The following is a 27,992-nucleotide window of genomic DNA, read 5'->3' on the forward strand; positions in this document are numbered from 1 at the left end:
ACTCTACCAGTCATCTTTCACTGGTATCCCTCGCCCTCGTCTGTCTGGGTTCGTCGCGCTGAAACTCTTCTGCACTCCATAGTTCCTACACAGAAGAGCAACTACGTAGCCATGGTAATTTTGTTCTCTCCACCCTCTCTTTATCTATATATTTATATGTATATCAGAAGTATTTCTCAATTGCTGCTTGACTTTAATTTGTGACTTCACAATTCCAATATGTTTTTGGGGGTTTGAATGTGGCGTTTCCAAGCCAGTTTGAGTTTTACAACATAGCCTCACCCTCATCTTTTTGGATAGACTGGACTAAAACTGTTGGATGCAGTATTTTAACCAATGGTAGTTCTGTTCTATCCATTGCTGCTTTATTGTCAGTAAGATGGCGAAGATATGTTTGTATCTGACGATCTTGTTGATTGTATCTATCCAAGCCAACTTAATAAAACCCTTGAAAGTTAAAACATTGGAAACCTCCCTAAACCATAAAACCCCTATTCTTTTTACATCAATCTAGTCCAAATAAAGGTAGACTGTAATTGATATTATATTTTCCTTGTTTGTTTTATTTTTTGGTTTCTATATTTGTTTTTGTTTCCGTTTTCGTCATTCCCATAGTCTGCAGGTGTGTGAGATTCCTAATGCACGCCATGTCTATGTTTCAATACATTAGTAAAATTGGGCATCTTTCTGAATGATACAGATTTATTGACTGATTTGACAGATTTTACAAGCTATGAATGGCTATAAGTTATTAAAATGAGGGTGGATCTGACCATGTTATTGGCAGCACCGAGACTAAAAACATTATTTGGTTTAAACTTAAAGTGACAACATCAAGTCTGTTTAAAGTTATAAATGAGAGATAGCCTTGGTTTAATTTAAGAACTTTATTTACATTAATAAGCTTATTATTAATAACAAACTAAATTAAATTATTTAATTAATATTTAATTTATGATTCCATTAATATTATCTGTAAGAAGTTTATTGTTACTTGTTTATTGAGCTTGTTTTTATAAGTTTGTTATTACTAACAGATTTTAAAGTCTTACTGCTACACTTAGGGATTGTACTTTGCTGCTTTTCAATTTGTAAATGACCAATCCTTTTGGTTAATGTTTTACCTTTTCAGGCTCTTCCTGGTCAGAATGCTGATTGCCCAAGTTTCAAGCTTGTCATTGTTGGTGATGGAGGCACAGGTAAGAAGTCTATATGATTTCTTTATCGAAAATATGAATGAAGATCATTTAAAATTTTTCCTTTTTAATACACTTTTTGTGTAAATATTATATTATATTCTTTTTGGTGGGGAGTCTGGGCCGGTTGTGGTTAAGTTTAGACTGCATTGTGGGTTATTTAGACCATGTTACCAGTTCTTCCCTTGCTATCCCCAGATCTGGGTCTGGTTCATACCTGGTCTGGATTTGGGGCCGATTTGCCAGCAGATTTCGTCATGACACATTTCAGATGACTATTAGTTTTTTTTTTGGATGGACCTGAACAAACCTGTATATAATAGGAAAATGAAAGAATCTCAAGTTCAGATAATGTCCTGCAAATGCAAATTATGTGTCCTTCCTGAGCCATTTTCAAACAGATTGGAGTCACTGACCATGTTTCACTGTTTTATATAAGACTATTAACTCTTCATCAACTATAGTTTACCTCTGTATCATATGGTGCAGTAGTCATCCATATTATAATACGGAGACTATTTTAGTTTAGCTCATGCCCTTACTGTGGAAGGTCAACTTTTTAAAAATTTTCCATGGTAGGCTTATATCTTGACTTTTAAATTAAATTTTAGTTTTTGATATTATTACAATTATATTCAAATTTAATATGTTTAATTTATTAATATAATATCTTATATGTTTAAAATTTAATATTATTTGATTACTTTTACTTAATTTATGAGTTTTATTTTTATGGTGATTTTGTTAATTTTGTATTAATATCATACTAAAAGGGGTAAATTTTTTATTGAAACACAAAGAGATACAAAAGAAGACTTCACAAAAAGCTGTAGCTAACCCTATCCTGATCAACAAGTTCACCAAAATTATGAGATGAAAAAGGGGACAATTGTCCCTTATCAACAATATTTGAGTCTTGCATGTGAGCTGAAGCCCATTTGGCTAGGCAATTGACAACACCATTCGATTCTCGGAGGATGTGTGAAAACTAACTTTGTCAAGAGACTTACATAATGGAGAATTTGATTAATAACTAACGCCAATTGCCAAGTAACATTCCCAAGCTCTTGCTTTGTTAGCAAGTTCACAACCTCTTGAGTATTAGTCTTACAAATAATCCCGTGACAACCATGCACACTACATTGCTCCATAGCAAACAAGATGGCCAGAGCCTCCATATAATTATTAATTTTTTAGTATGAAAGCCCTCATACACAGAGAAAAGAAACTGGACTTCACTAGAACTACTACAAACAACTCCCCCAATGCCAGTAGTGCTTGGATTCTCTCGAGAACAACCATCAATGTTGACTTTGAGAAATCCAAGCAAAGGAGTCCAATGCCTCTTGTTGCAAAGGTTGTCTGGGCTTACAACAATGCCACTAACCTATACGCACCGAGATCCCTCCCTAAAGAGGAAAATTGATGTGGTTGCATATAACATCTCTAGGATCCCTACCTCCATTCAGCTCATACTTAGTCAGAACAATATCATGAAGAGAATGGGTAATATTTCATAAAAGATTTTGAAAGATCCTCCTATTCCTCTCCAACCATGCATGCCAAAGAATAAAGGATGGACCAATAGCCCAAGTAACCTGAAGAAAAGAGGCTTTAGAAGTGGCACACCAATATGATCCCAAAATTCAGACAAAGAAGAAACATGCTAGTAGGATTTGCCCAAGCATTCCACCAGAGGTGCCATATCTAGCTAAGAAAAGAGCATTGAAAGGAAAGATGGGGAACAAACTCCTCATCCTTACTGCATAAGACACATAGTGAAGGACCTTGAAATTCGTGTTTACAAAGGTTATCCCATGGTAGACACTGATTGTGAACCACCAACCACATAAAGAAACTATGTTTGGACTAGGAAAAAATAATCCAAACTTGCTTCCGTCAAGGCACCTCAATATCTCCAAATAATTGTCTATTAAGCCCATGGTAGCCTACAGAGCTAGAGTACTTTTTGGACAAGGCACCTCTTCAAGCCAAAACATTAGGTCCCATTAAGGAGCTATACTCCCTAGAAGCCAAAATCTTTGTTGTAAGAATTTGGCTTAGGCCAGAATTGATCCAAGAACTAAAGAACTCAACATAAGCACACAGTAGACCAAAATAGACAGAGTATGATCAGAATGACGATATTCATTCAATATGCCAGCTTAGCCAACTAGGAGTGCCTGTATATAAAGGCCTCTCAGGAAGCACCTAGAATGTCTCTAGAAACAACCAGGAGATAAGACAACTAAGCACCTTATCCAACATTCTAGATGAATGGATAAAAATGACAAATTGTCATATGTGTGTAGAAGATTCCTGTGTTGTAGACAACATGTGTTTGAAAGAGGTGTGGATCCCTGTGATGTCATCATGACAACTCACAAGAGTGCACATACTCCTAGGTGACTAATAAATAAATATTAATATAATGCATGAACCTAAGTAAACTTAAGTAAGTGTAATAAGTAAATACTTATTTACACCAACCCCCCCCCTTAAGTGCAACTTAGGGGAATGCCATTAAGCTTACGAAATCTAGGATGAAATGCAAGATGGGTCCCCGGCTACTAGGCCATGTTAGGTACCCATGTACATAATGATATGCAATCTCTCATAAAGCGGAGAAAGAGGGAAAACCTCGTGGGAAAAACCCTCCCCCAAAAAGAGAGATAAATAGGGATGCATGGATGGATGGAGTAATCAAGAACCCCCCATTACGGCATACATCCAATATATACATAAGAGAATGATGAGAAGAGGAAGAGAGATAGGATAGGCTCCCCCTCCAAAAGAAGAATGTCGAATAGTGATTGCCTCGATGAAGAAGCTGATATAAGACTGTAGAAAGGTGTTCCTCCCCTTAGGAAGAAACAATGCGAAGGGTACAAATGAGATGCTTCCGCTGTGTGTGAAAAGAATCCCATGAATAAGTGATGTCTTTGAACCTTGCTCTACTGGTTGAAGAACCTGTCCCAAAGAACTGTTTGTCTCTGCAATTGATGAAGAACCCTGCTGCAACTGTTGATCATAAGTATCCACAATCACTTCAACCTGTGAGGATCGATCATGTAGAGAATGAACAAGAGAGTCAGATGGAGCCCTCGTGACAATTGAAGAAGGTACTTCTGCATCAAGAAGAAGAGGCAACTCCCAAATCTGTCACTGAACCTGTATCTGGAAGACTATATGTACCTTGCTGTTCTGGACCTATCACTGTGGCTATGTATGCATGTGGACTGAACTGATGGAGTGACCTCTCACTGCAACTGTTGATAGAACCCCACGTGTCTGAAGCTATTGAAGCACTATCGCTGGTGTCACTATCAGTTTCCACACTGTATGATGTGCAGGGAGGAGTAGGGGACAAGCTTGGTGAACTTTCCTCAAAGTATACATCCTTCTCCACAAAAATTTGATGTGTCTTAGGATCTAGAAGTCTGTATGCCTTCACACCGTCTTCATAACCAATGAAAGTACAAGGTTGAGATGACTTTGCCTTGCATCCCCTGGAAGATATCTTTGCCCATGCAGGACAACCGAAGACTCTAAAGTGTGTCACAATAGGTTTTCTGCCGCACCATGCCTCAAAAGGAGTTTTGCCATCTAAGGTTGGATGAGGAGAATGATTAAGAATGTGAGTGGCACTAGAGATTGCTTCGACTTCTAATGATGGATCTAGAGACTTGGCATGTATCATGCAACTTGCCATAGACTTAAGAGTTCGGATCCTCAATGCTGCAACATCTGTGTTATGCGGACTGAATGGTGCTGGAGTCTGAAGATCAATTCCCTCATGTCTGCAAAAGTCCATAAGTCTTCTGTTCACATACATGCTTCCATTGTCCATTCAGAGTACTTCGATGGCCTTTCTGGATTTCCGTTCTACATGAGTCTTGAAGGCTAGAAACTTGTCCAACACTTCATTCTTACTATGCAGAAAATAGACCCAAGTGAACTTTGAAAAGACATCAACAAAGGTAAGTATGTAGCGACCCTGGCTAAATGCAAAAGGACTTGCTAATACCATGTGAACCATCTGTAGAACACTTGTTGCTCTAGAAGACTTCCCTCTCTGTAACTTCCCTTCTGGATGCATATCCACTGAATCTATTGAACATTCACCTTTAGAAAAGTTGATTTGAGGTAGACCTTTCACCATTTGGTATGTGCAAAGTTGCTGAAGATAGCGATAGTCAAGATGACCATACCGCTCATGCCATAATTGCATGTTTGAATTTGATTGTGTTAACAAGGCCTTTGAAGGAGACTTGGGCACAAAATGGGAGAAAGAGTACAACCTTTTGTTATGATTCACTTTCCCCACTGCAACCAAGGAATTATCTTTAAGACTGTGCACTTTTATTGAGTCTGGAAGGAACTCAACTCTATCCATCTCCGAGGTGAGTGATTTGGTAGATTGATAGGAGATTTGAACTTAGGTTTGGAACATAGAGAACCTCTTGAAACTCTCCATTTTCCATCTCCATGTTTCCTTTTCCTTCAACTTCCATTTTTCTATCATCTCCCATGAAGATGTGTGGTACCTTGGATTGCTTCATTGAAGAAAAATCCTCCTTTGAAGAACCCATATGATATGAGGCACCTGAGTCAAATATTCATTCCTTTGAAGAGTTTGCATTTGCCATGAATGCTTGCCCTTTGCCTTTTGAATCTAAAGAAGACCCTTTCTCCTTGTAAGCATTAGGCAATGGAACATTATGTCTCTTCATGATGTTGGTCAACTCATCAATCTTTTTAAGATAACACTCATGCTCTTCATGATCCGATTTCTTGCAATAAGCGCACTTCTTCTTCTCCTTATTGTTGTCCCCCTTCTTCTTGGAATTTGAGGACTTGCCTTGTTGATTGGATTGTGGTGTTGTCTTTTTTTGCATCCTCAGATTTATTCTTCCATTTTTTCTTACCCTTTCCTTTATTTGAAGACTGTCCAGCTGAATTTTGAGAACCCTCATTATTGGCCACCAATGCTTTAGACTGAGGTGATTTGAGAATCCCCATTGATTTCAACTTCTTTTCTTCATCATCCAACAACTTAACATATTCATCAAAAGTGAGTTTCTTGTAGGTAGACCCTAAGGTAGTCTTAGAGGTGTTAAAAGAAGATACAAATGTGGAATATTCCGATGGCAACTTGTTATGTATGAGATAGATTAGTTTGTCATCTTTGATAAAACTCCCACAATCAGTGAGCTTTGTCCTTAATTCATTCACCTTGATGTGAAATCCTGTATGGAGTCATATGACTTAGGATCTAAGGAGACAAGCTCATCTTCAATTTTTAACACATCCTCTTCAAACACTTGCCCATAGAGGTTTTCGAGGGTATCCCAAGCTTCTTTGGATGTAGAACACTTCTTGATTTGATACATGATCTTATCATCTACCCCCAAACATATATCACCTAGGGCTTTCCTATCCATTGCTACCCAAGCTGAAATATCACTTGTTGATACATTATCACCTGCTGATTTAGGAAGAGTACCATCTACATATTGTGAAACTCCATTATGCATTAAGTGATACCACATTTTGATTGACCACGTAGCATAGTTATGAGGAGTTAATTTAGGAAACTTAAAGTTGCCCATAATGCAGAAAATGAAAGAAAAGTACAGAAAAGAGAACACAACACCAAGAACACCCCTCCTTTTCACTATATCAAGAAACCCCCCCAAAATAGATGCTTTGGGCACTTTATCAGTAGTACGATTACAATGGGCCACTTGCCAATTTTGGCCTTCGTGGACTTTTGATTTTATTTGTTACAACCTCTAAATAGATTACAAATCTGGAACTTTACAATGTGCTACACTTCTGAAGCATTACAAAGCAAAGAAAGATCCTATTGTTGAAAGTGACACTTTTGTCCACACAACCCTACAATCTGATAGCAGATCTAGAAAGTAGACGAAAAATAATGCACTTTCAAAAAAAATGAAACCTGTTTTCGACTCCAGATGTGCTTGTACAAAGCGTTTGAAGTTGCAAAATGCAGGATTATGCAGGTACAGTCACCAAAAAACGCAATTTCTGAACAATTCATGCAGCAAAACCAAAAAAATAGCTGCACCACTGAAAAATTTAGGAAATTCTACTTAATTTCAAAGAAAAATTGCACCTGATTTGGAGTCCAGATGTTCGAGTTATGGCCTCCCAAAGTTGGACTGCAAAAACCAAAATCAATCTAGAGAGGGGTTGCATCAGTGAATGACAGGGTTAAATTTGACGGTTGTACGACTGTTATAGTAGTTCAAAATTGGCCTGAAATGACATCTAGACGGGCGTCAATGTTAAGCTCGTGGATAGAATGACGTCAACAAAAACGTGCTCCCCATGTGATGTGGTAGTTGGCGTGGACATTCCATACTGTACGAAAATTGATGACGTGTCAGGGTACTCTGATGCTGACTGGACCTGACGTGTCGGCTATCGATGTGGCTGACTAGGATTTGGCGGGTACTGCTGTTGTGGCAATGCGCCACGTGTCAGGAGCGGATTGGACTGTCTGGTCACTGATATTTGTCATGTGGACGATTAAGCGAAGGCCGCGTTGACACCACAAATTGCAGTGCAAGCGAATTATATTTCGCCGCGTGGTGTGGGTGGGTGGGCAGTTCTTTGTTCGCGTGTCCTACATGTACTATCGCTACAAGTGCCGGTTTTTTGTTTTTGAACCGTCGGATTTCTTTTAGACGGTTGCCAGAGCTTTGATAGATAATCCCACATGCAGTGGGCGAGTGCAACAAGCGCTATTGAAATAGTTGCGGTCGCAAGTAGCAAAATAAAGAGCTCTTCTACCGGTGAACAGAATAAGGCTGTTGTGCTCCACACTCGGCCGGAATTCGGGGTGGTCGCCGGATTCTAAATAGGCGGTGACGGAGTTTAGTTTTAGGGCTGCCGGACTTTGTGCGATATATCCCACATGTGTTGGGATATAGGCTACCAGCGTATATAAAATGAATTGTGCTCAAGAGTGTAAACAAAGCCCAGGTCGTTGGTTGGAACTTCGCGCGGGTGTATAGGTTGTCCCGATCGGATTTCACTGCCGGGATATGTGTGATAGGCCGATGTTAATTGAAGCCGAAAATTTGGGACTTCTTGCCGGAGTTTGCAGTACGGTACCCGATTTATGTGAGGTTGTAATTGATAGTGCCGACACCCGGTTTTAATTGTAGAAGCACGTGGAATAATTAAATACACCTTCAATGAATATAAGATCTGCCAAAAATACAGAGCCGAGCCGGGGTGTCACTGCTCGGTTCGGCAAAAAATTTTCCTCCGTTGGACAATAATTCTGAAATTTTTTCCTAAATATGAAATTTGAAAAAAAATGCAGAGATAACAAATAATTTAGATCTAAAAAATAATAATCAGATCAATGAAACGATCATACCCAAATTGCAAATCGGGGCCTCCAGGTTCCAATTTGCAAATTTTTTTTGCCTCACGGTTAACTTTCACCTAGCACAGGCAAATTTATAGTCGATCTTCACCGAATCGACGCTCCGGATGCAATGGTGAGGTCAGATCTGGCTCTAGACACTCCCAATTTCTGCGGATCCTCCGAATTCATGTCGAGGTGCTGAAGCATGAACGGTCTCAAACGACTAGGTGTAGAGAATCTCCCTCAGCGCTTTGATACCATGTAAGAATTTGGCTTAGGCCAAAATTCACCCAAGAACTAAAGAACTCAACACAAGCACACAGTAGACCAAAATAGATAGAGTATGATCAGAATGACGATATTCATTCAATATGCCAGCTTAGCCAACTTGAGAGTACACTAGGAGTGCCTGTATATAAAGGCCTCTCAGGAAGCACCTAGAATGTCTCTAGAAACAACCAGGAGATAAGACAACTAAGCACCTTATCCAACATTCTAGATGAATGGATAAGAATGACAAAGTGTCATATGTGTGTAGAAGATTCTTGTGTTGTAGACAACATGTGCTTAAAAGAGGTGCGGACCCTTGTGATGTCATCATGACAACTCACAAGAGTGCACATACTCCTAGGTGACTAATAAATAAATATTAATATAATGCATTAACCTAAGTAAATTTAAGTAAGTGTAATAAGTAAATACTTATTTACACCAACATTTGTAAGTTCATGCCAATCTTGCTTTAAGCCCCCTTGGTGGCCAATCAAAAGAATTCTTCTGTCTGTAACCAACAACAAGGCCCAAATATGAGCAATCTTATAATGAGCTACCTTATCTCAACCAACAGAAAAAAAAGAATCACAAAGAGCCTGCAGATGTGGTACATGGACAAAAGAGGAGGATAGCCATCCCATGAATCAAACCAAAACAAAACCTCATTGCCTTTGTTACATATCCAAAAAAGGCCCAATCTTAAGAGTATGCCACATGATAGAACCAAGTCCTTCTAGAGGAAGCGCAAAACAATGCAAGAGTCAGCTCCCATGAAATACTTATGAGTGATAATAAGGGCCCAAAGTTGATTTTGACCAGAACACCACCGCCAATAAAGCTTAGCAGCAAGAGCTGGGAAACTTGACATAGTAGAGCGGACACCAAGACCTTCCTCCTACTTGGGTCTAAAAATTGTATCCCAACTAATTAAACTCCTTTTGGGGTTTTGCAAATCACCACTCTAGAGAGACTGTCATGAGAGAGCATCAAACTCCTTTATAAAATTCGCAAGAGCTCTTTGAACAATGCTTCTATAAATAGGGAGAGCCTGAATAACATATTGTAGAAGGGTTGCCTGAGCATCTGTTGAAGGCCATCTACGTGTCTAATCATTAACCTTCTGTGGAATCTTATCCAGCAATATCTGCGAAAAGAGCCTTGGCTACTTACCAACAACAATAGGATTGCCCATATAAATCAAAGGGAGTGACCAAATCTGAAGTCTTGGTATGTTAGCGATCCTTCTTTGAATAGGCTCTGGAGTATTAAAAAATATATAGAGAATTTATGCTCATTAAATTTCTGGCCTAATGCAGCCAAATAAATGTCCAAAGTTTTCCGAAAGGCCTCAGCTTTTTGAATCTAAGCAATTTCAGTAAGAGTAGTGTCATCAACGAATTGAAGATGAGAAAAAGAGGTAGACCATATCCCATCTTCACCCGTTAATCAAATTATGAGACACCTGAGATCTAATAAATAAACCAAAGCCCTCTGTAATAATAATAAACAGATAGGGAGAGAGAGTGTCTCCCTAGTGAAGACTCGTAAAGGTGCCAAATAACTCAGAAGGCTCACCATCAAGAAGAACAAAGAAGGATGTTGAAGTAACACAACTCATAGTCCAACTCACCCACTCTGGACTAAAGCCGAAGGCTAAAAAAATATTCTGTAGGAAACTCTATTTTAAGCCTTAGCCATATCCATCTTGATGAACATAGATCTCTCCCTTGTAGCAGCCATAGAGTGGATGGCTTCAATAGAAATAACCAACCCATCCAAAATTTGTCTTCTTGCAATAAAACCTCCTTGCTCATTTTGAGATAATGGTGTGGAGCCACCTTTTAAGCCTCTGACCACATCACACAAAGCAATAGGCCTAAAAAACTCTAACTTAGCTTCATCTTTTTTTGGAATAGGAATTTCGGAAAGTAGAATTCAAAAGGCTTAGAGCTTATGTTTATTAGAAGACAATTCTTTAACCACCTCTAGCAAATCCTGATTGATAATATCCTAAAATTCTTGAATTTTTTCACTAATGCCTTCAAGACCAGGAGCTTTGCCCTTACATATGCCAGAAAACCAACTCCTTTAACTCAGGCAAAGAGATTTGTCTCATGAGATAATCATTCATTGCTTGGGTAACCAGAGAAGGAATACAAGACAAAATATTGTTCTCCTCATTGTCAGCCGTCGGATAATCATTAAAGAAGAGAGCAAGATAGAACCGGGTAGCCTCTTGAAACAATGCTGACAAAGAAGTTTCAATGGACAAATCCAAGTTTCCAGGGACCGTATTGGAATTAGGTGGCCCTTAACCATGACAAACATGTGTCAAGTTCACCACATATTCTAGGCATAAGAACTATGTCAGAAGTCTTCAAGTATTTGTAACACAAAATTGTTGGGAATAGAGGTACTAAACAGTTGTCTATTATTTAGTAAGCAAAATATTTAATAAACTATAATTTGAGCGAAGGATAAAAAACTCAAGAACATTAGTGAACTAAATAACCAGACTAAACTATGTTAAATTTCAAAGAACGATTAACACAAGACACATTTTTCAATGAAAAATAACCAAGTCAAAAGTGGTTGTGGTGAATTGCTTTTGGCAACACTAGGGGAAAATCCAAGCTTCAAGGAAGTTCGCTATAATTAAGTTGTTACCAATCCTGGTTCTGGTTGTGGTTCTGGTCCTGGTTCAATCATTAAGGATAGCTTCATATAACACATTAAATTCACTAAAATATAAAAATCATATATATGTAGATAATTACAGTCTGAAACTAGAAATTAATTCAGAATATCACATAGCATGTATAATAATGATACACCATTAAAAGATTTCAGTAAAATGCCTTTTACTATACTGAGGTATTTTTGTGTTTCTCGACAGACGAGGTGTGAGGGATGAAACTGGCATTACTCTGCAACTATGCGAGCTAGGGCGTCCATGCCTAAGCTTCCTGCTGTTTGTGTTTCAGAGCATGAGGGGGTCGATTGGGGGGTGAGCGGTGTTGTTTGCTGGGGCTACATGCGAGCTGGCAGCCCATTCTCTTGTTTCTGCTTGCAATTCAGCATGACTTTGGGGCCATGAGACCTCTGATTAATATCCAGCAATAGAGGCCACAAGTCTTAGCACAATAATTGGATCATGTGGGTTTGGTGGAGTGGTAGTGGTTGGCTTCAATAAGCCTTTTAGATAGATTCATTCGAAAACATAAACATGCACAAGTGGAACTCTCATATTTCATAGCTTCTTTAAGTGTAGTGGTACTTATCCATGCCTTGTCCAATGGCCCTTAAACTTAGTTGCCAATTCGTGAAACAAATAATATAATATATATAAATATATATATATATGCGCATTACATATACTAAAAAAAAGAGAAATATACATAATTCTAAAACTAAATCATTTCATAGTATGAATCTATGATTCTAGTATGCATCTATGAATCCAGTATACTTAATAATTGATCTATTTTCATGATTATAAAGAAAATCAACACATTCACATTGAATTACTGAAAGTGAAAGTTTGTAACATTCAAAATATAGAATCATTAAACTTAAAAGTTTGTAACATGATTTACTCATAAAATAGTCAAGAGTCAAGACTAAAGTTTTTGATTTAATCATCAAATGAATTTTCAAGAAAATCCGCATTTGAGGGGTATTTGGAGCTCCACAACTGATCTCCTTTGAATCCAAGCACTTTACTTCAAACTAGCAACCATGAGAGAGCGAAATAGAGAGCAAATGTGAGAGCAAATGAACTTGCATAATGAATTAAAGGGTCGTTTTTAGGGTTTAGACAAAAAAAATATTAAAAAACTGAGTTGGACCCACTTTTTTTTTTTGTTTTTGCTGCATCCTTGGCCACGGATTCGCACGTGGATCTGTGAGGATTTGGGCAGGATCCTCGATCTTGCCTGGGGATTTGTCAGGATCCGCGATCCATAGGTAGGATTGAGGATCTTGCCCGGATCCACGTGTAGATCCGGTCGGACCCGAATTTGGATCCAGACTTCGACACGCGAATCCGATAACTAAGCCCTTAAACTATTTGATTCCCAAAACTTAGAAAACTATAATGGAAGATATGGAACTTTGGGGACCGGGGTTTTAATCACAAGAAAATCTCCATTGAATATTCACAGGCCAATGTTTAACTCCACATCCTTGACTTTCACCTTCTTTTCTGTAAATCTGCATATGATGTCATGGTCAAGCAAATAGCACTCAATCATGAATAATCCCATCCAAGTGAACTTGAGGTACATGAGCAGAGTGTAAAACTGGAATGAGGCTTCCTATAAAGCCATTTGTTGGAGGTGTGGTAGAAGTGGAGAGAGAGTTCAAAGGAGGGGGCTTAGGCAATGAAAAATTAAAATCCAAGAGGTTAGAATTAGAAGCTTGGATGTCTTCAACCTGATTGGTCATAGAGGTTCACAAGCACCAATGTATGATGGGTTATGGTTTGAGTAGTGCATGAAGAATATATCAGTGGTCTATTATTGCAAGCATGTATATATATAGACATGAGAATTAAATGAGGATAAATGAGGATGCAACATATTATATTAAGTAGGTTCTAGGTGGTTGGACACATGTTTGGGTATCTAATGGTGTGATAAGTGGTATACAAAAAACAGTGCACCTAGACCACTTTCTAAATAGCAGAATATATTAGGGAGCAAGAGAAAGAAGATGCAGGGGTCGCAAATATAATAGGGTGTCTATTCAGGAAAGGAAGGGGATGATGGAGGTCTACTACTTGTTTATCTCATGCACACAGGGTCGTCCTTGATATTGTAGTAGAAAGCTGTCTATTTTTGGGTAGGAATGAAGATGAGGCTAGTGATGAAAGGGAAAATTGGAGAGGGCATTTAATAATGATGGTAGAGATATTGCTGACCAAATCATTGCAGAATGCCTCCATGCAAATGGTTTGTCCTTCAGTGCTGTTTGATCATATCGGCAAGACAGAATAAGGAAAATAAATGAAGCTCCTATTAGATTAATTAAAATATTAAAAGATAAGGATTAAAGTTGAAATAACGCCACCTTAGTGGCAAGTTTATTCTTTCCATTTTTGTCTGCTTTTGCTTTTTAGCTTGATTAAATCATCTAATATTTATCCATTTGGGTGGCTTCTTCTCCAATCTTAAATAGGAGAAGACCTCTTGTATATGTGTCCTCTGTAATTGAATATTAGATACTGGGTTGCATTAATTTTGGAATGCAGTAATAGAGTAGTACGGGGTTATGTGAATTTACTAGTTGCCTAGTAAAATTCATGGCCTATTTTCATTTTGCTGAAATCTCAGAAAGTTTCTACTCAGAAATTATGGATTCATTTTTTCATTAGCCCTATACTATGTATATTTTCAGATGAAATTGAGCCTTTGTATTCACAATTTTGTAAGTTGCGATTGGGTTTATCTCGTGTTTAGGATTTTCCTTTTGTAAAACAAAAATCGTGCCCAACTTTTTGTAAGTATTACATAGCTAGGGCAGATCAAATGATGATGGGATTCCTGAAGTTTTTTCGATCGGTAGTCTTTGGAGTTGTCCAAGTTTTCTTATACCAGCTGTTTTTCAGGAATTTCTAATCGGCTAGGCTCTTCCTTCAGAAATTTGCAAGTGTTGAATCTTATGCTAGGGTTTTGAAGGCATCGAGACTGCATATTTGTTTGTTGGTGTGTGGAGGTTTTTGTGGTATACAATGATTAAAAGTTTTGTATTTCCAAAATTTGCATGTGATAGGGTTTGACAAGAAAATGATGATGTTTTGTTTGATCGGGCTGCAATAGGATTGCAAAACAATGAGGCCAAGCATTTGTTCTTGGGTCTTGACAATGCAATGAATATTGCTTTGTTGCATATGCTAGAAATGTAGAAATACCTACATAATATAACAAGCCTGCTCATCTTAACTTTGACAATTAAATTGTTAATACGATGAAGAGAAATGTGCTGAGGTACTTTTTGAAGTTAGTGACCATTGATGACACATTTCCCATGTACTTTGAAGTCGGGAAGGGATCCAATATATATAAACTCAAAATGGATTGCTAGTCTAAGAGTCTACGAGCAAGGATTCATATGCTTATGAGGGTTATGGAACAACTTGATGGAGCTGAGTGCAGTGGCTTAACGTGGGGGGTTGTCCAATGATTTGAGAAATCCAAATGTTCATCAGAAACCATCACATGTTACAGGTTATTTTTAGATTGTACTCTTGACAAGAGCTACTTAAGGTAACGTAAACAATGGACATTTTTAATTTTACGTTACTTAGTAATTAATTAAATTGAATTAAGCATACACTATTTTCTTTTTGATTTTTATTTGCAAATAGGTTGATGAGTTTTGAATTGCATCCAACACAATTGCTTTGAAATGACTTCTGAAGGTGTCAGAGATGCTTTTTGGTACGGTCAATAGCTTGTGATGGTCCCATATGAAGGCAATCAAACATTGAGAGGGCAACGGAAATGATTCTAGATGACATTTGGTGGGTGTTAATTATCTTCTTAGTTTTACCATGCATGTCGTATGACTCATTTTATTGACATGGATAGGCCATGCTTGGGAGTGTTGATGTTTGGTAGCTTCTATCAGATTAACCTATATATATATATATATATATATATATATAACACAATGATTAATTTTTTATTATATTAATTATCTAACTAATGAATAGATATGTCCCATTCATGAGACATGTCTCTTGTTCTCAATTTAAATAAGAGGTTGTTGCCATGTAGAAAACACATACCGATCAGGCAGTGCTTAGTAGATTTGCAGCATTCCCAAATTTAACATGGTATCAGAGCCAGGTTATGAACACCCCAGATAAGAGATTTTAGTAAATATTAGAGAAGAGAGGAAGCAATAGCAATTAATTAATGCTGGCAGTGATAGAAAAAGGGGACATGAGGCATCTTATTTGTTTATGAAAATTAAATCCTGTAGAGATGGGCACTGCATCATCACAGATTTCAGATATTGTGGTAATTGCTTGATACGAATCAAGAGAAGCCTCAAGTATCAACAATGTTAGAAGATCGCATAACCACTGCAGAGCGGGAACTTACACTTGAACAAAAATGACATGAACTCCAGTAATGTCGAACAAAGCCTAAGAGATAGAAGGATTCAGAAATAGCACTGATGGACTTCATATGGGCATGTAGTCAAACAAATTTCAAACTTTTTATATACAATACTCTGCACCCCATATATAAGTAGCTTTTGACTAGGATCGATGTTAGGCAATTTGAGTACTACTGAAATTGTTGAACAATGCAAACAAATAGCCTACCAATCCTATAATAGTTTTGAAAGACAAAGATGATTGAAACTCTACATTTGACACAACTAAAGCCAAAAGGAATTCAGTAGATGTTATAGACACTTTAGTTAATCTAGTTCCGAAAAGGATATTTTTCTGAATGCTTTGATAGACCAAAACTAAATGACACCATTACATGTTTCCAGTTTCAGCAGGCACGTGGTCAATTTTCTACTTTCCACTACAAAGAGTCATTGAACGTATTCCAATAAGAGGTCTTGCACAAAATATATGAGAAAAAGCGATTTCCTTGGAGATTCAAATCTTCCATCCATCAATTAAAAGTCACATTGGGAAAGTAATATGGGATATGTGAAGGTGTAAGAATATACCTTCCTCACCGTACTTTGAATTCCCACGTGAGAACCTCCAAGCGAGAACCATATGGATATAATATCAAGACTTATACCAAACCAGCGGCCCATCACAAATACAAACAATTATATACAAGGAAATGCTTCCTCTGGAAATTATGTCTAACATATTCAGAGCTTGGCTTTGGTAAAACCATATTTAAAAGGTGAAGACTATGGTAATGAATAATGGGGCCTGAGATAAGTTATGAATATTATTATTTTTACATTCATATAATATGTTTATAGGTAGAGTATATGTATATAATTGCATATGTGTTAAATTTATAAGAGTGTTATTTAAAAGGAAAATTTGTATTAATTCAAAGAGTCTATTTAGTAATTTGATATTATGAATCAAATGGTATAAACAATATCAGTAGTAGAATGTGTTGTCAGAAATCTTAGATAACTTGCATATGTCTAGATGAGTATTAGACATTTTTCTTATTTGACACATATGGAGACAATTTATGATTTGATACTTATGAGATAAATATTTATTGAGTATTACATTTATCTACTTATTTGTATTTCATTACATAGCATAAGAGTTATGTGCCTTGATCTTTTCCTCCAAGAAAGCCTTGATCTTTTCCTCCAAGAATGTTATTGCAAAAAGAGGGAGCTTGACGTTTCCTTAGAGGCAACTTTGAAAGAGAGGGAGCAGATAGAGGATGTGATTCAGTCAACCTTTAGTGATCTCAATCATATTGATTTAGAGGGAGTAAAACATGTTGAGATGGATTCTCCAGTGATCAACAAATTGTAGTAGTCAAGAGGATTGTGCTTCATGAATATATCTTGTGACTATGTGATTTTAATGGGCTTACCACTTGTGTACATCATGAGGAAGTGATGACTTTCAAATGATGTCACTTATATTTGTAGAAGTTATTGAAAGATGATGATCATGATCTTACAATAACTTAATTTTCTATTATGATGGATATCTTATGATGTCTATGCAGATCATGATATTTTATACTTCGCATTGTGGATGTTTATATGGTATGCATTATGACAATGAGTATGCACATACCTTATAAACATTTTTTGAGTATATGGTGAATGTTATGTAAATAGATGTGCTAGAGGCCATTACATAGAGTATGTGGTGAATATCATACATCTTGATGTTCTGGAGGCCATTACTCATAGTACTTGGTGAATATCTTGCATCTCATTCTGGAGGCCATTACTCAAAGAGTATTTGGTGAATATTATACATTGATATTTTGTAGACCAATAGTCAAATATGATATAAAAAATGGTGAATATCATATGTTGATATTTTGCAGACCATTACCTTATTGAGTATCCAGTGTTGATACTCTGGAGACCATTACTCAGAGTATTTGGTGAATATCATATATTTTGAAGGCCAATACTCATGATATCAAAAAGATAGATATCTTCTGATCAAAGATATCTGCAGTCTTGCCGACTTTATATTACTTTGAGGTAATACACGTGTTTATCCTCCCTAGCTAAGAGGGAGTGTTAATGTTTGGCAGCTTCTATCGGATAAACCTATATATATATATATATATATATAAAGTTCATGAGACATGTCTTTCTCTATTATATTAATTATCTAAGTAATGAATAGACATCTCCCATTCATGAGACATGTCTCTTGTTCTCAATTATATATATATATATATATATATATATATATATATATATATATATATATATATATATATATATATAAAACAATGATTAAAATATTTATTATAGTAATTATCTAACTAATGAATAGACATCTCCCATTCATGAGACATGTCTCTTGTTCTCAATTTAAATAAGAGGTTGCTGCCATTTGCAAAACACATACTGATCAGGCATTGCTTAGTACATATGCAGCATTCCCAAATTTAACAGGGAGGGCTTTATGATAGCATTGGCTGAATGATTGAGAAGATTAAATCCATTATAAAAGCAGAAAAGAAAGATTTTGAAGCTAGGTTGCATGGGTACACGTACCCACACCCATGGGGCGTGTACCCACGTACCTAAGTGTCGGGTACTCAGTGGAGAGCATCATAGCTAAGCACCTTGATTAAGATTTCTGATTATTGTTTCAGCTTTTTGTTTGTGTATCAGCTTCTTGTTATCAAACTTAATTCTAGATGTAATTAGTTTAAAACTTTGATACAATGTTGATCAACAATATACTTTATCGCTGTTCAAGTCAGAAGTTTATCATTTGCAATATGTCATTGTTATACGACTTATGATCTTCTTGTTCAAGGTTAAAGTCTACGTTCTCTGTTATGTATCTAAACATTTATCATATATCATTATTACAAACATACTACAAATCTGAAACTGAAAACAAAACATTACATCGGCAAACTTTATCACTGTTCTTGTTTTGAAAAACTATTGTCATGACTCATTTTCACATTTTCTATAAATATTATATTATATTAAAAAAATGTTTGACTTACCCAAGTACCCCCAACTGCTATTTTGAAAATAACCGTACTGGTACCCTAAGTACCCAAGTACCCTTGTCCCCATGCGACCTTGTTTTGAAGAACCCTTTTTGAAAAGGTGCAGTCAAATTGTGTTCAGCAGTACAAAATAACCACCCTAGTCCATCTTTTTGCCTTTGCATTGACTCCTAAATATTATAGGGAAGAGATCCGTACTATGCCAACAAGGGTGCTACTATATCGTGATGGAAAGCACTAATCAAACTCTCTTGATTGTGATATGGAAAATGCAATGAACTTGCTGAATTTATAAGCTCCAATAGTCAAAGAATTTTTTGCTTTTTGTGACAACTCCAATGATAGCCCCTTTTCCTTTCCTTCAATAGGTTGCTAGCTCTTATTCAGTTGAACATAATTGGATTATATACTCCATCCATTAAATGAAGTGGAACTGGCTGCCATCAAGCAAAACACAGGAGCTAGTTTATGCACATTCCTACTTACATCTTCTTACTCACAAAGATGAGTACAAGGAAGGGGCAGCAAAGTTGTGGGATGTAAAACCAGAGAAAACTAAATTGGAGCTTTCCTTTGTTTCACTATCTCCAGTTTCGAGTAGCCAATGTACTTTTAGTACAAGTGGCTGTTGGGCTCCATTATCTAACGTTAATATTGATGATTAATTTGGTCTCAATGATGACCCATATGAAAAGCTGAAGTGAAAGTATTACTAATTCTATTATTTGAATGTTAAAAAACGATCATCTATTGTGACATTCAAGTCTGATTATTTCAATATTGTAAATTGATTTGAGTCAGTATATTAAGTTTTAAATTTTGAATTTTGTAATAGTTTTAACTTTTGTATGAGCATATGTAATTGGTATATGACATTCCCAACTTAATTCTGTTTTTAAGCTGCGTGTGTATATTTCATTTTATTTTTTGTAAAGATGTACCTAAACCCACCACACCCCTCCACCTTATCAGCTTATGATACCCATGCAATACACCGGTTTCAGCAACTTAGCTTAGAAGTGATACCAACCATTTGACATAGCTCTATGATTACTGCTGGAAAATTTGGTTGCACATTATAAGTTACTTAAGAGTACTGGTTTAATTGAACAATATAGCAATATAAGTATACATTTGGTTCATATGTTTGAATTATGTCATAATTTGTTTCTATTTTATTCTGCAATTTGTGAAATTAGTGGCTTATGCAAGAAGACCAATTTTTACCTTGCATTTTGTAGTGTGAAAATGTTTTATCACTTTTCAAATATGATTTTACATATTGCGATTAAGTCCAGGTTTTAGGGCAATAAGGTAATTATGAAAATATGTTATATGAGCCCTATTTCTTTTGCACTGCTATTATATCTGGAAGCTAATGCTAGATTTAAGCCCCCAGAATGGATTTTTTATGTGGTCATTCATTTTCTTATTAATGTATTTTTTTATCTCTGCAGGAAAGACAACTTTTGTGAAACGACATCTTACTGGAGAGTTTGAGAAAAAATACGAGCGTTAGTTTCTCTTGCTATCTTCTCTTTCCCTGATTTGATTATATAGTGTATTGCAAAGCTTCTAAGAACTGTATTTTTTTGAGTTACAAAGCATTGGAATAGTAAGTACATATAAAAGAGAATACTTAGTTTCTCTTGCTATCTTCTCTTTCCCTGATTTGATTATATAGTGTATTGCAAAGCTTCTAGGAACTGTATTTTTTGGAGTTATAAAGCATTGGAATAGTAAGTACATATAAAAGAGAATACAAAGGATTACATGATCAACAATACTAAAGCATCCACAGGTCCTACAGATCAGGCTGGTCTGAAAGGCCTTTATCATTGTATTTATTGATTATTTTGGTTTCCATATATAGTTTATTCTTGTCAAGCTTTTGATGAGGTTTGTGCTGCATTGAATGCAACTGAGCATGGTTTTGGATTACATTATCTTGTTTTTAACGTTCTCACGTTAGAGTGCATCCTAAAACATTGCCCTGTTTCCACTAGAATTATGCACCACCTTCCTCAACTGAGGGAGATCTGAACTGTGTACCATTATTATTAAAATACAACCCTTTTTAACAAGGGTGGTCCTCTTTTGAGGCCTTCCATTATCATTGGAGCACAAGACTACAAAGTAACAAATTTCTGGATTGCCAGTATATTATTTGGCAATTTTGCTTTTGTTATACTATACTAAAAGAGTTGTTTTCAAAAAATTTCAGCAACGATTGGTGTTGAAGTTCATCCCCTCGATTTCTTTACCAACTGTGGGAAGATAAGGTTTTATTGCTGGGACACTGCAGGACAAGAGAAATTTGGCGGCCTCAGAGATGGCTATTAGTGAGTTTAATTCTCCCTCAATTTCTATCCTTTTAGGTCTTTCTTTCATACTGTAAATTGAGTTGATTTTTTATTTTTCCATTTTTGATTTGTAGAGTAGTAGGTTCAAAATCTACCTCTTAATTTTTTTTCTGCCTGAGAAATTAGCGTGATAGGCACTTTTTTGGTAATTTTTTTAGTTTTTTGAACTTTTTCCAAAGCATTAGCATACTCTACAGTGTTTGTGTATATGATTTGATAAAATAAATCTGCCTCAGCCTAATGTTGCATTCTAGCTTTCATTTGAAATGTGTAGATAACTAAACTTGGGTGTACTTTTGTGTTCTAACATGCAAAAATTTGAGATTCAATTTCTTCTGCTGCATTCTAAAATTTACCAAAAAGCTATGTTACATATTGCAGCATTTGGCTAGAGCTGCCTTCGGTAGTTTTGAAAAGCAAATGGATAAGTTTGTCGATTATAAACTCCTATTTTAAGGTAATATGAGATTGCCTTTTGTTAGCCATAAAATAGTTATACGTTGAACTCTAGTAGAAATATACTAGGTTTAAGTAGGCTTTAAGATGACCAATGAGTCTGCTTTTTGCGAAGGCACATAGAGTGGCAAAAATTGTATTCTAATAGAAATATAAACTGTTATATCTTCATTCAAAGGCACAGTGGAGAGCATCCCTGACAAGAAGAGACAAAATTCACCTAACAGATGTACAATCTGATACAAATATTTAGACCTCCACCTTTTTGGTCAGCGGTGGCGGTTGTCATATCAAGCAAACAATACACCTTCATTCAGAGACTGATTTTGGCTTACCTGGAATTGTATTGGCAAACCTCTATCTATAATACTGCCCATAGTATTGAATCATGTAGTGATGGGCAAGAAATGTAAGTTTGTGGAAAGTGAGTCGTAACCTGAGGATAATAAGAAACTAAATCAATTCCTTGACAAGCATAATGGCCAACATTTTTTATGATCGTGGAAGCTAGAGTCCGAGATATACTGGTTGGCGAACTCTTTTTCCCCGAGAGTTTTTGAACAATCCAAGACTTTTGTCATGTATTTTATTGGCTCCAACCTAAAACTGTGCTATATAATGGCAGAGAACCTATTTATTATCTCAGAACCTCAACATTGAATGGAAATCTATTGAATTTTATTGCTGGTTCTTAGCTGAAGCTAATTGGGCTACTGTTTTGTGTTTTCTATTATTTTGAAGAAAACGCTCAGCAAACTCTGTACAACATTCTACACATACTTCTTGTATCTTTTAAAGATAGGGTTAGTATATTAATATAATTATTCAATCTCATATGTGATTCCTTCAAAGAATCTTCCTCAAAATTGGTGCCTTCAAACAGACATAGACTTGGCCTGTTCATTTCTTTCGAGTCACTAATTTACTTTTGTTGGCACTTTAATTTTATGTCTTGACCCCTTTCATTTGTGCTTCATGATGTTGTTCATGTTGTCACTACTAATGGTTCATCAGTAATAATCAATCTGATAAATCTTCTATGCACTCCCTGGTATCTGTTTTTCTATTTTCCATGCCTTTGCCAATTTCCTCAATTTCTATTTTTTTTGAAAATTTGACTTAATATGTCTTGGCCCATTAGGTTTCTTACATCCCATTTTCTCCATTCTATAGACAGCTATATTGTGTATGTTCGATACCTGACCATGACAGATGTAATTTCATTCATGAAGGCTGATTTGTAATGCTGTTCTATTTGCTTGAGGAAATGTCTTCCACTGCGATGAGTACTATGATTGACATCAATGCTTAGCTGCTTGTCCAATGACAATATTTTGAATCCAGAACACTGCAGAGGTGATATAAATGATTTTACAAGCGCTTCCAAGATAAATTAGCACCTATGCTACATGCAGTGTCTATAGAGACCTGTCAGCCTGATCCATTCTCCACAGCACTGATTGTGTGGATGATTTTTCCTTATAGTGCACTCAACATAGGAGCCTTCAATGCTAGAAGAGGCGTCTGATCATGGCTTTTTTGGCTGCCAAAATTTGAAATGTATCCAGCTGTCCTCACAGGATTGGATTGCATAGAGGTTGGGATTTTTTGATTTTTTCACGTGCCCCGATTCTTCCTGATGCCCAACATGAATGATAAAAGATAATGAACTTCAAAAGAAAGGAGATATCATGAAATTGTAAAGATAGGTATTCCATATATACCATCCATTGACATGTACTGAATTTCAGTTGCTGAGTGACAAACATATATATCTTTTTATCAAGGACAGTTTTGACTTGGCCAGAAGCCATTGCTTCCATATGTCACAAGTTGCTGTTGAAAGTAAATACACTCTGATCGTGAATCGGAGTGTGACGCAAATGTTACTAACCTTGACTTTATTTAAATCACAAATTGATATGGTAATGTAAGACAATACTTTGAAGCCAATACTGCATTACTGAAACATCATTCGAACTTAACTGCTTATTATGACAGGGTCACTTACATTGACAATTGGTGTGAAAAGAACTTGCACAAAAGTAATCAGAAAATATGTAAAGATAAGCCAAGTATCAGAGCATGTATGAACTACTAAAATGAGACAAAAAATGAGATCACCATATTTGTGCGGGGTGGGAAACCCTCAAAACCAAACTGGTTTTGTTGTAGGGTTAAAAAAACACTCCAGTAACCTGTATCTTTGTTGATTCAATGAGCACCGACTCTTACAATCTGTTTAGCAGCTCCTATTGCAAGGAGCACCAATCCCTCTTCAGTATTACAACTGATATAATATTCAAATCACCAGTGCTCTCAAAAGTGCATTTACAACTTGTCAGTCATGATATCAATAGTAATTTTCAGATTTTCAATGAATCCAATACAGTTACAGCCTCTTCCGTAAAAACATAGACACGCACACACACACTGCACAATTTGCATCCATGCCTACATTCCTATATAGGAGGAGAAAATTTAACATTACAGAACTTGTTTTCACAACTGTTTATATTGTTTTTCTTTTCTACTGTTTTGCATCTATACCCAACTGACAATGAGTTGCATCCGTCTTCATAATTACCCTCGGTTGGGGTGAACAAATCAAAACCAGAGTTTTTGTTTAAACCCAATTTTACATTTCAAAATCATATCTCAGATAATGTAGTTCGAAAAAAAGAATCTGAGACAGTTTTGTGTAAGTGAAAAAAAGCACTGAACATTATGGGTTTTGAAATATAAATCATTAATCCAAGATTGTTGAAACCAAAAGAAACACCATCTGTTTTGTTCTTTCACACAAAAACAAAAACAGATCTGGAGCTAACTGTAAAGTACGAAACCTGATGAGGGTTAAAAAACTGGAATCCACTTCCACATTTTACAAAACCTACGTTCAGTTTTGTTTCTTAACCGAAAACAAAGAATCAAGCAATCTTTCTGAATCTGGCCATGGAATAAAATTAAAAAACATACATTGCTATAGTCTCTCTAAATGCAAGCAGCTGTAGAACGTTTCCAAACATTTCTCTGTAATTTGTGAAAATTACAGTGAAGGAGAAGAAACAAAAGTACCTGATAAACAGATCATATCAAATCTCTATTGATGGCAAACAAACCTCATTTTCTCACAGCAAGAATGCACCAGAAGCCCACAAAAATGACTGTTCATGGTCCTGCTGTCATGGAATGACAACACTTCAAGATTGTGGCAGCTTTGGGGTTCAAACAATGAAACGCTTCAAGATAGCGGCAACTTTAGGGTTCAAACAAAAAAACAAAAATGATGAAAGGAAATCTGTTTTTGTCTTTCCTTTTCAACAAGTCCAAAATTACATTTCATACAATTTGGAGTCCACCATTTTCTCAGCTACTACGTGGATATGCCTTGTCATAGGTATATTACCTACTTCCAGTGCCCTGTCAAATTTGACATTTCATATACCAAGTTTCAATAACATAATAAAACAAAATACTTTATGAATGGCATATCGTCATCAAGGACAAAGTTCAATATCAACAGTTGCTTCCTGGATGATTGGGGTTCCTTGAATGGTGCTCTATTAACTATGGTTTGTAAATAGAGGACATTTGCCCTCTTTCATTTTGGATAATTTTAATATGTATTTTGGGAACTCGGTGTTGTTTCCAATCTATTTATGTGATCTTAAATGTCAGCAACTATGGAGTATTTTGGTAGAGTACAGCAAATCTGTGGTGATACAACTTTTTGTAGATAAGATGAGATAAAATATTAATGTCCAACAAGAGATCGCAAACGAGCCTACAGGACTGAAAGTACAAATAGAGGCCAGAAGGCAGCAGGACCACCAAATGGTGTCCGAGAAAAAGGAAATCGACAGAGCAAGAGACAAACAAAGAGAAACACCCCTAAACAAGAGAGGCTATGAAACTGCCGAACAATTAGCTGTTTGTAGTCATCTAAAAGTAGCTCAACACTGGAGGATAACTATAAGTGTGCGGAGAAGTCCGAACCTGTACCCAGAGAGAGGTGTACTGCTGTCGCTGGTGATACATGTGCGGCTGATCTCTGCAAGGTCTTACTAATCTAATGTGAGCAGCAGTGGAACATTGTAAGTATATGCCTGCAATCTTTGCAGCTTTTCTAAGACGGTTTAGATTTCAGTCCCATGTAAAACATATGGCTGAATATTTAATAGGGTTGAACACATTTTTCTTTTGGGGTGGATTCTGTTCGAAGACATTCCAAATGCATCTGTGGTTCATTTTATTTTAATTTTTTAGCTTCTACAACTTTTAATTTTTCGTTTAAAATGATGATCTTTGATGAGTTATGCTTCTTGTCTTGCTTGCTATGATGCATTGGGTTAATCATAAATTTAGTCAAGTCAACATTGATCTTCATCTAGATATGGTTTCTGAAATGGGCGACATTTGCCTTCTTACATTTTGGATGATTTCAATAAGTATTTTGAGAATCTCTTGTTGTGCTAAGCTTTTCATGTGATTTTAGATTTTAGCAATCATGGATCATTGTGAAGTGATAGAATTTTTGTAGAACATTGTTTGTATAACTGCATTCTTTGCAGTTTTCCTAAAACAGTTTAGTTGTCAGAGAGAGTCCCAACCATGTGAATCATATGGCTGTATATTTAATAGGATAGAACATATTATCCTTTCGAGGTGGCTTCTCTTTAAAGATTTTGCGAATGCTTCTTTGGTCCCTAATTTTGAAGTCTTTATAATTTATAGCTATTAAATTGTTATTATTGAAATCATGGTCTTTGATGATGATGCATTGGTTTAATCATAAATTTATTCAAGTCAACAAGGTCTTTAAGGTGCTAACAGCTTAGAGTATGTATGTGATACATAATTGCATTGATGCAAGGTTGGAACAAATAATGTATTTTTTAAAAAAAATTTCGTCTGTGTGAAAAACTTTGGTTGTAAATTGTGCCTCGTCTGCATTGACTCAAACCCTTACAATATTATCTTGTTACTAACTAACTTTTGTTTCCAGCATTCATGGCCAGTGTGCTATTATTATGTTTGATGTCACTGCAAGGTTGACGTACAAGAATGTTCCAACATGGCATAGAGATCTCTGTCGGTGAGTAAATGCTTATTTTAATGTTTCTGACTTGAAACCTGTGTTGGTTAGATTTCAATTTGTTTTACTTTAGTTAATTTGTGTATTACTGATGTTATTCTTGCCAGGGTCTGTGAAAATATCCCAATTGTTCTTTGTGGTAACAAGGTTGATGTAAAGAACCGTCAAGTGAAAGCCAAACAAGTTACTTTTCATAGAAAGAAAAATCTTCAGTACTATGAAATATCTGCTAAAAGTAACTACAATTTTGAGAAACCTTTTCTCTATCTCGCAAGAAAGATTTCTGGGTGAGTACTTTTGAGTTCATATTTTTTGAGCACTGGATATGACTTACAGGGTTCATTCAATGTTTAATTTCTTGATTGTAAAGATCTGGATATTGTAGTCAAACCGGCTTTTCTTATGCCTGACTATGTACAGGGATCCTAACCTTCATTTTGTTGAGTCACCTGCCCTTGCTCCACCAGAAGTTCAAATTGATATGGCCACACAACACCAGTAAGTGATTTTGTAAGGACATTTTGCATACATTATTGTATTGTTAATGTTACTGAAATTGAATTACTTTTTAACTTTTCCAGGTATGAACAAGAGCTGGCTCAAGCTGCAGCACAGCCCCTTCCTGATGATGATGATGATGCCTTTGAGGGCTAGATGATCTTCTGTCACACATTTCCTGTGGCTAGTTTGTGGTGTGGATGGTCTGTTTGCAGGATTGTTTGGACAATTTCTCACTGTAATCTATGTTCTAGATATACGTAGTAGTAATAGTTTCACTAAAACTTAGTAATTTCTTTATTTGCAATGTGCATTAAATTTATGGGACTCTTGAATTTTAGAGATGTCTATATTTAGGTTTCTTAGTGGTCATCAATAGATGGCATACCAATCATGTTAAATGTAGGAATTTGAGGGGCTTACGTGTAAGAGTGGCTCTTGAAAATATGTGCTTATTCAGTGTTAGAGTTTTTGTTCTTATGTTCAAAGAATGAATGGGCATATTGCACAATTGTTCTT

At 36.2% G+C, this 27,992-nt stretch overlaps 1 protein-coding gene across 1 annotated transcript; it reads left to right on the plus strand.

Moving 5' to 3' along the window:
• Positions 1-27,992, plus strand: LOC149541459 (GTP-binding nuclear protein Ran1A-like). Its single transcript, XM_089796718.1, has 8 exons — positions 1-114; positions 1,133-1,199; positions 20,516-20,572; positions 21,283-21,400; positions 26,886-26,975; positions 27,083-27,262; positions 27,396-27,473; positions 27,557-27,992. Exons 1-8 carry the CDS (start codon positions 112-114, stop codon positions 27,627-27,629), a joined length of 666 nt encoding a protein of 221 aa, XP_089652844.1. The 5' UTR covers positions 1-111; the 3' UTR covers positions 27,630-27,992.

Source organism: Cupressus sempervirens, chromosome 8 (genome assembly GCF_028749045.1).
Source record: "Cupressus sempervirens isolate cs-2001-9-10 chromosome 8, ASM2874904v1, whole genome shotgun sequence".
NCBI classification, from domain to species: Eukaryota; Viridiplantae; Streptophyta; class Pinopsida; order Cupressales; family Cupressaceae; genus Cupressus; species Cupressus sempervirens.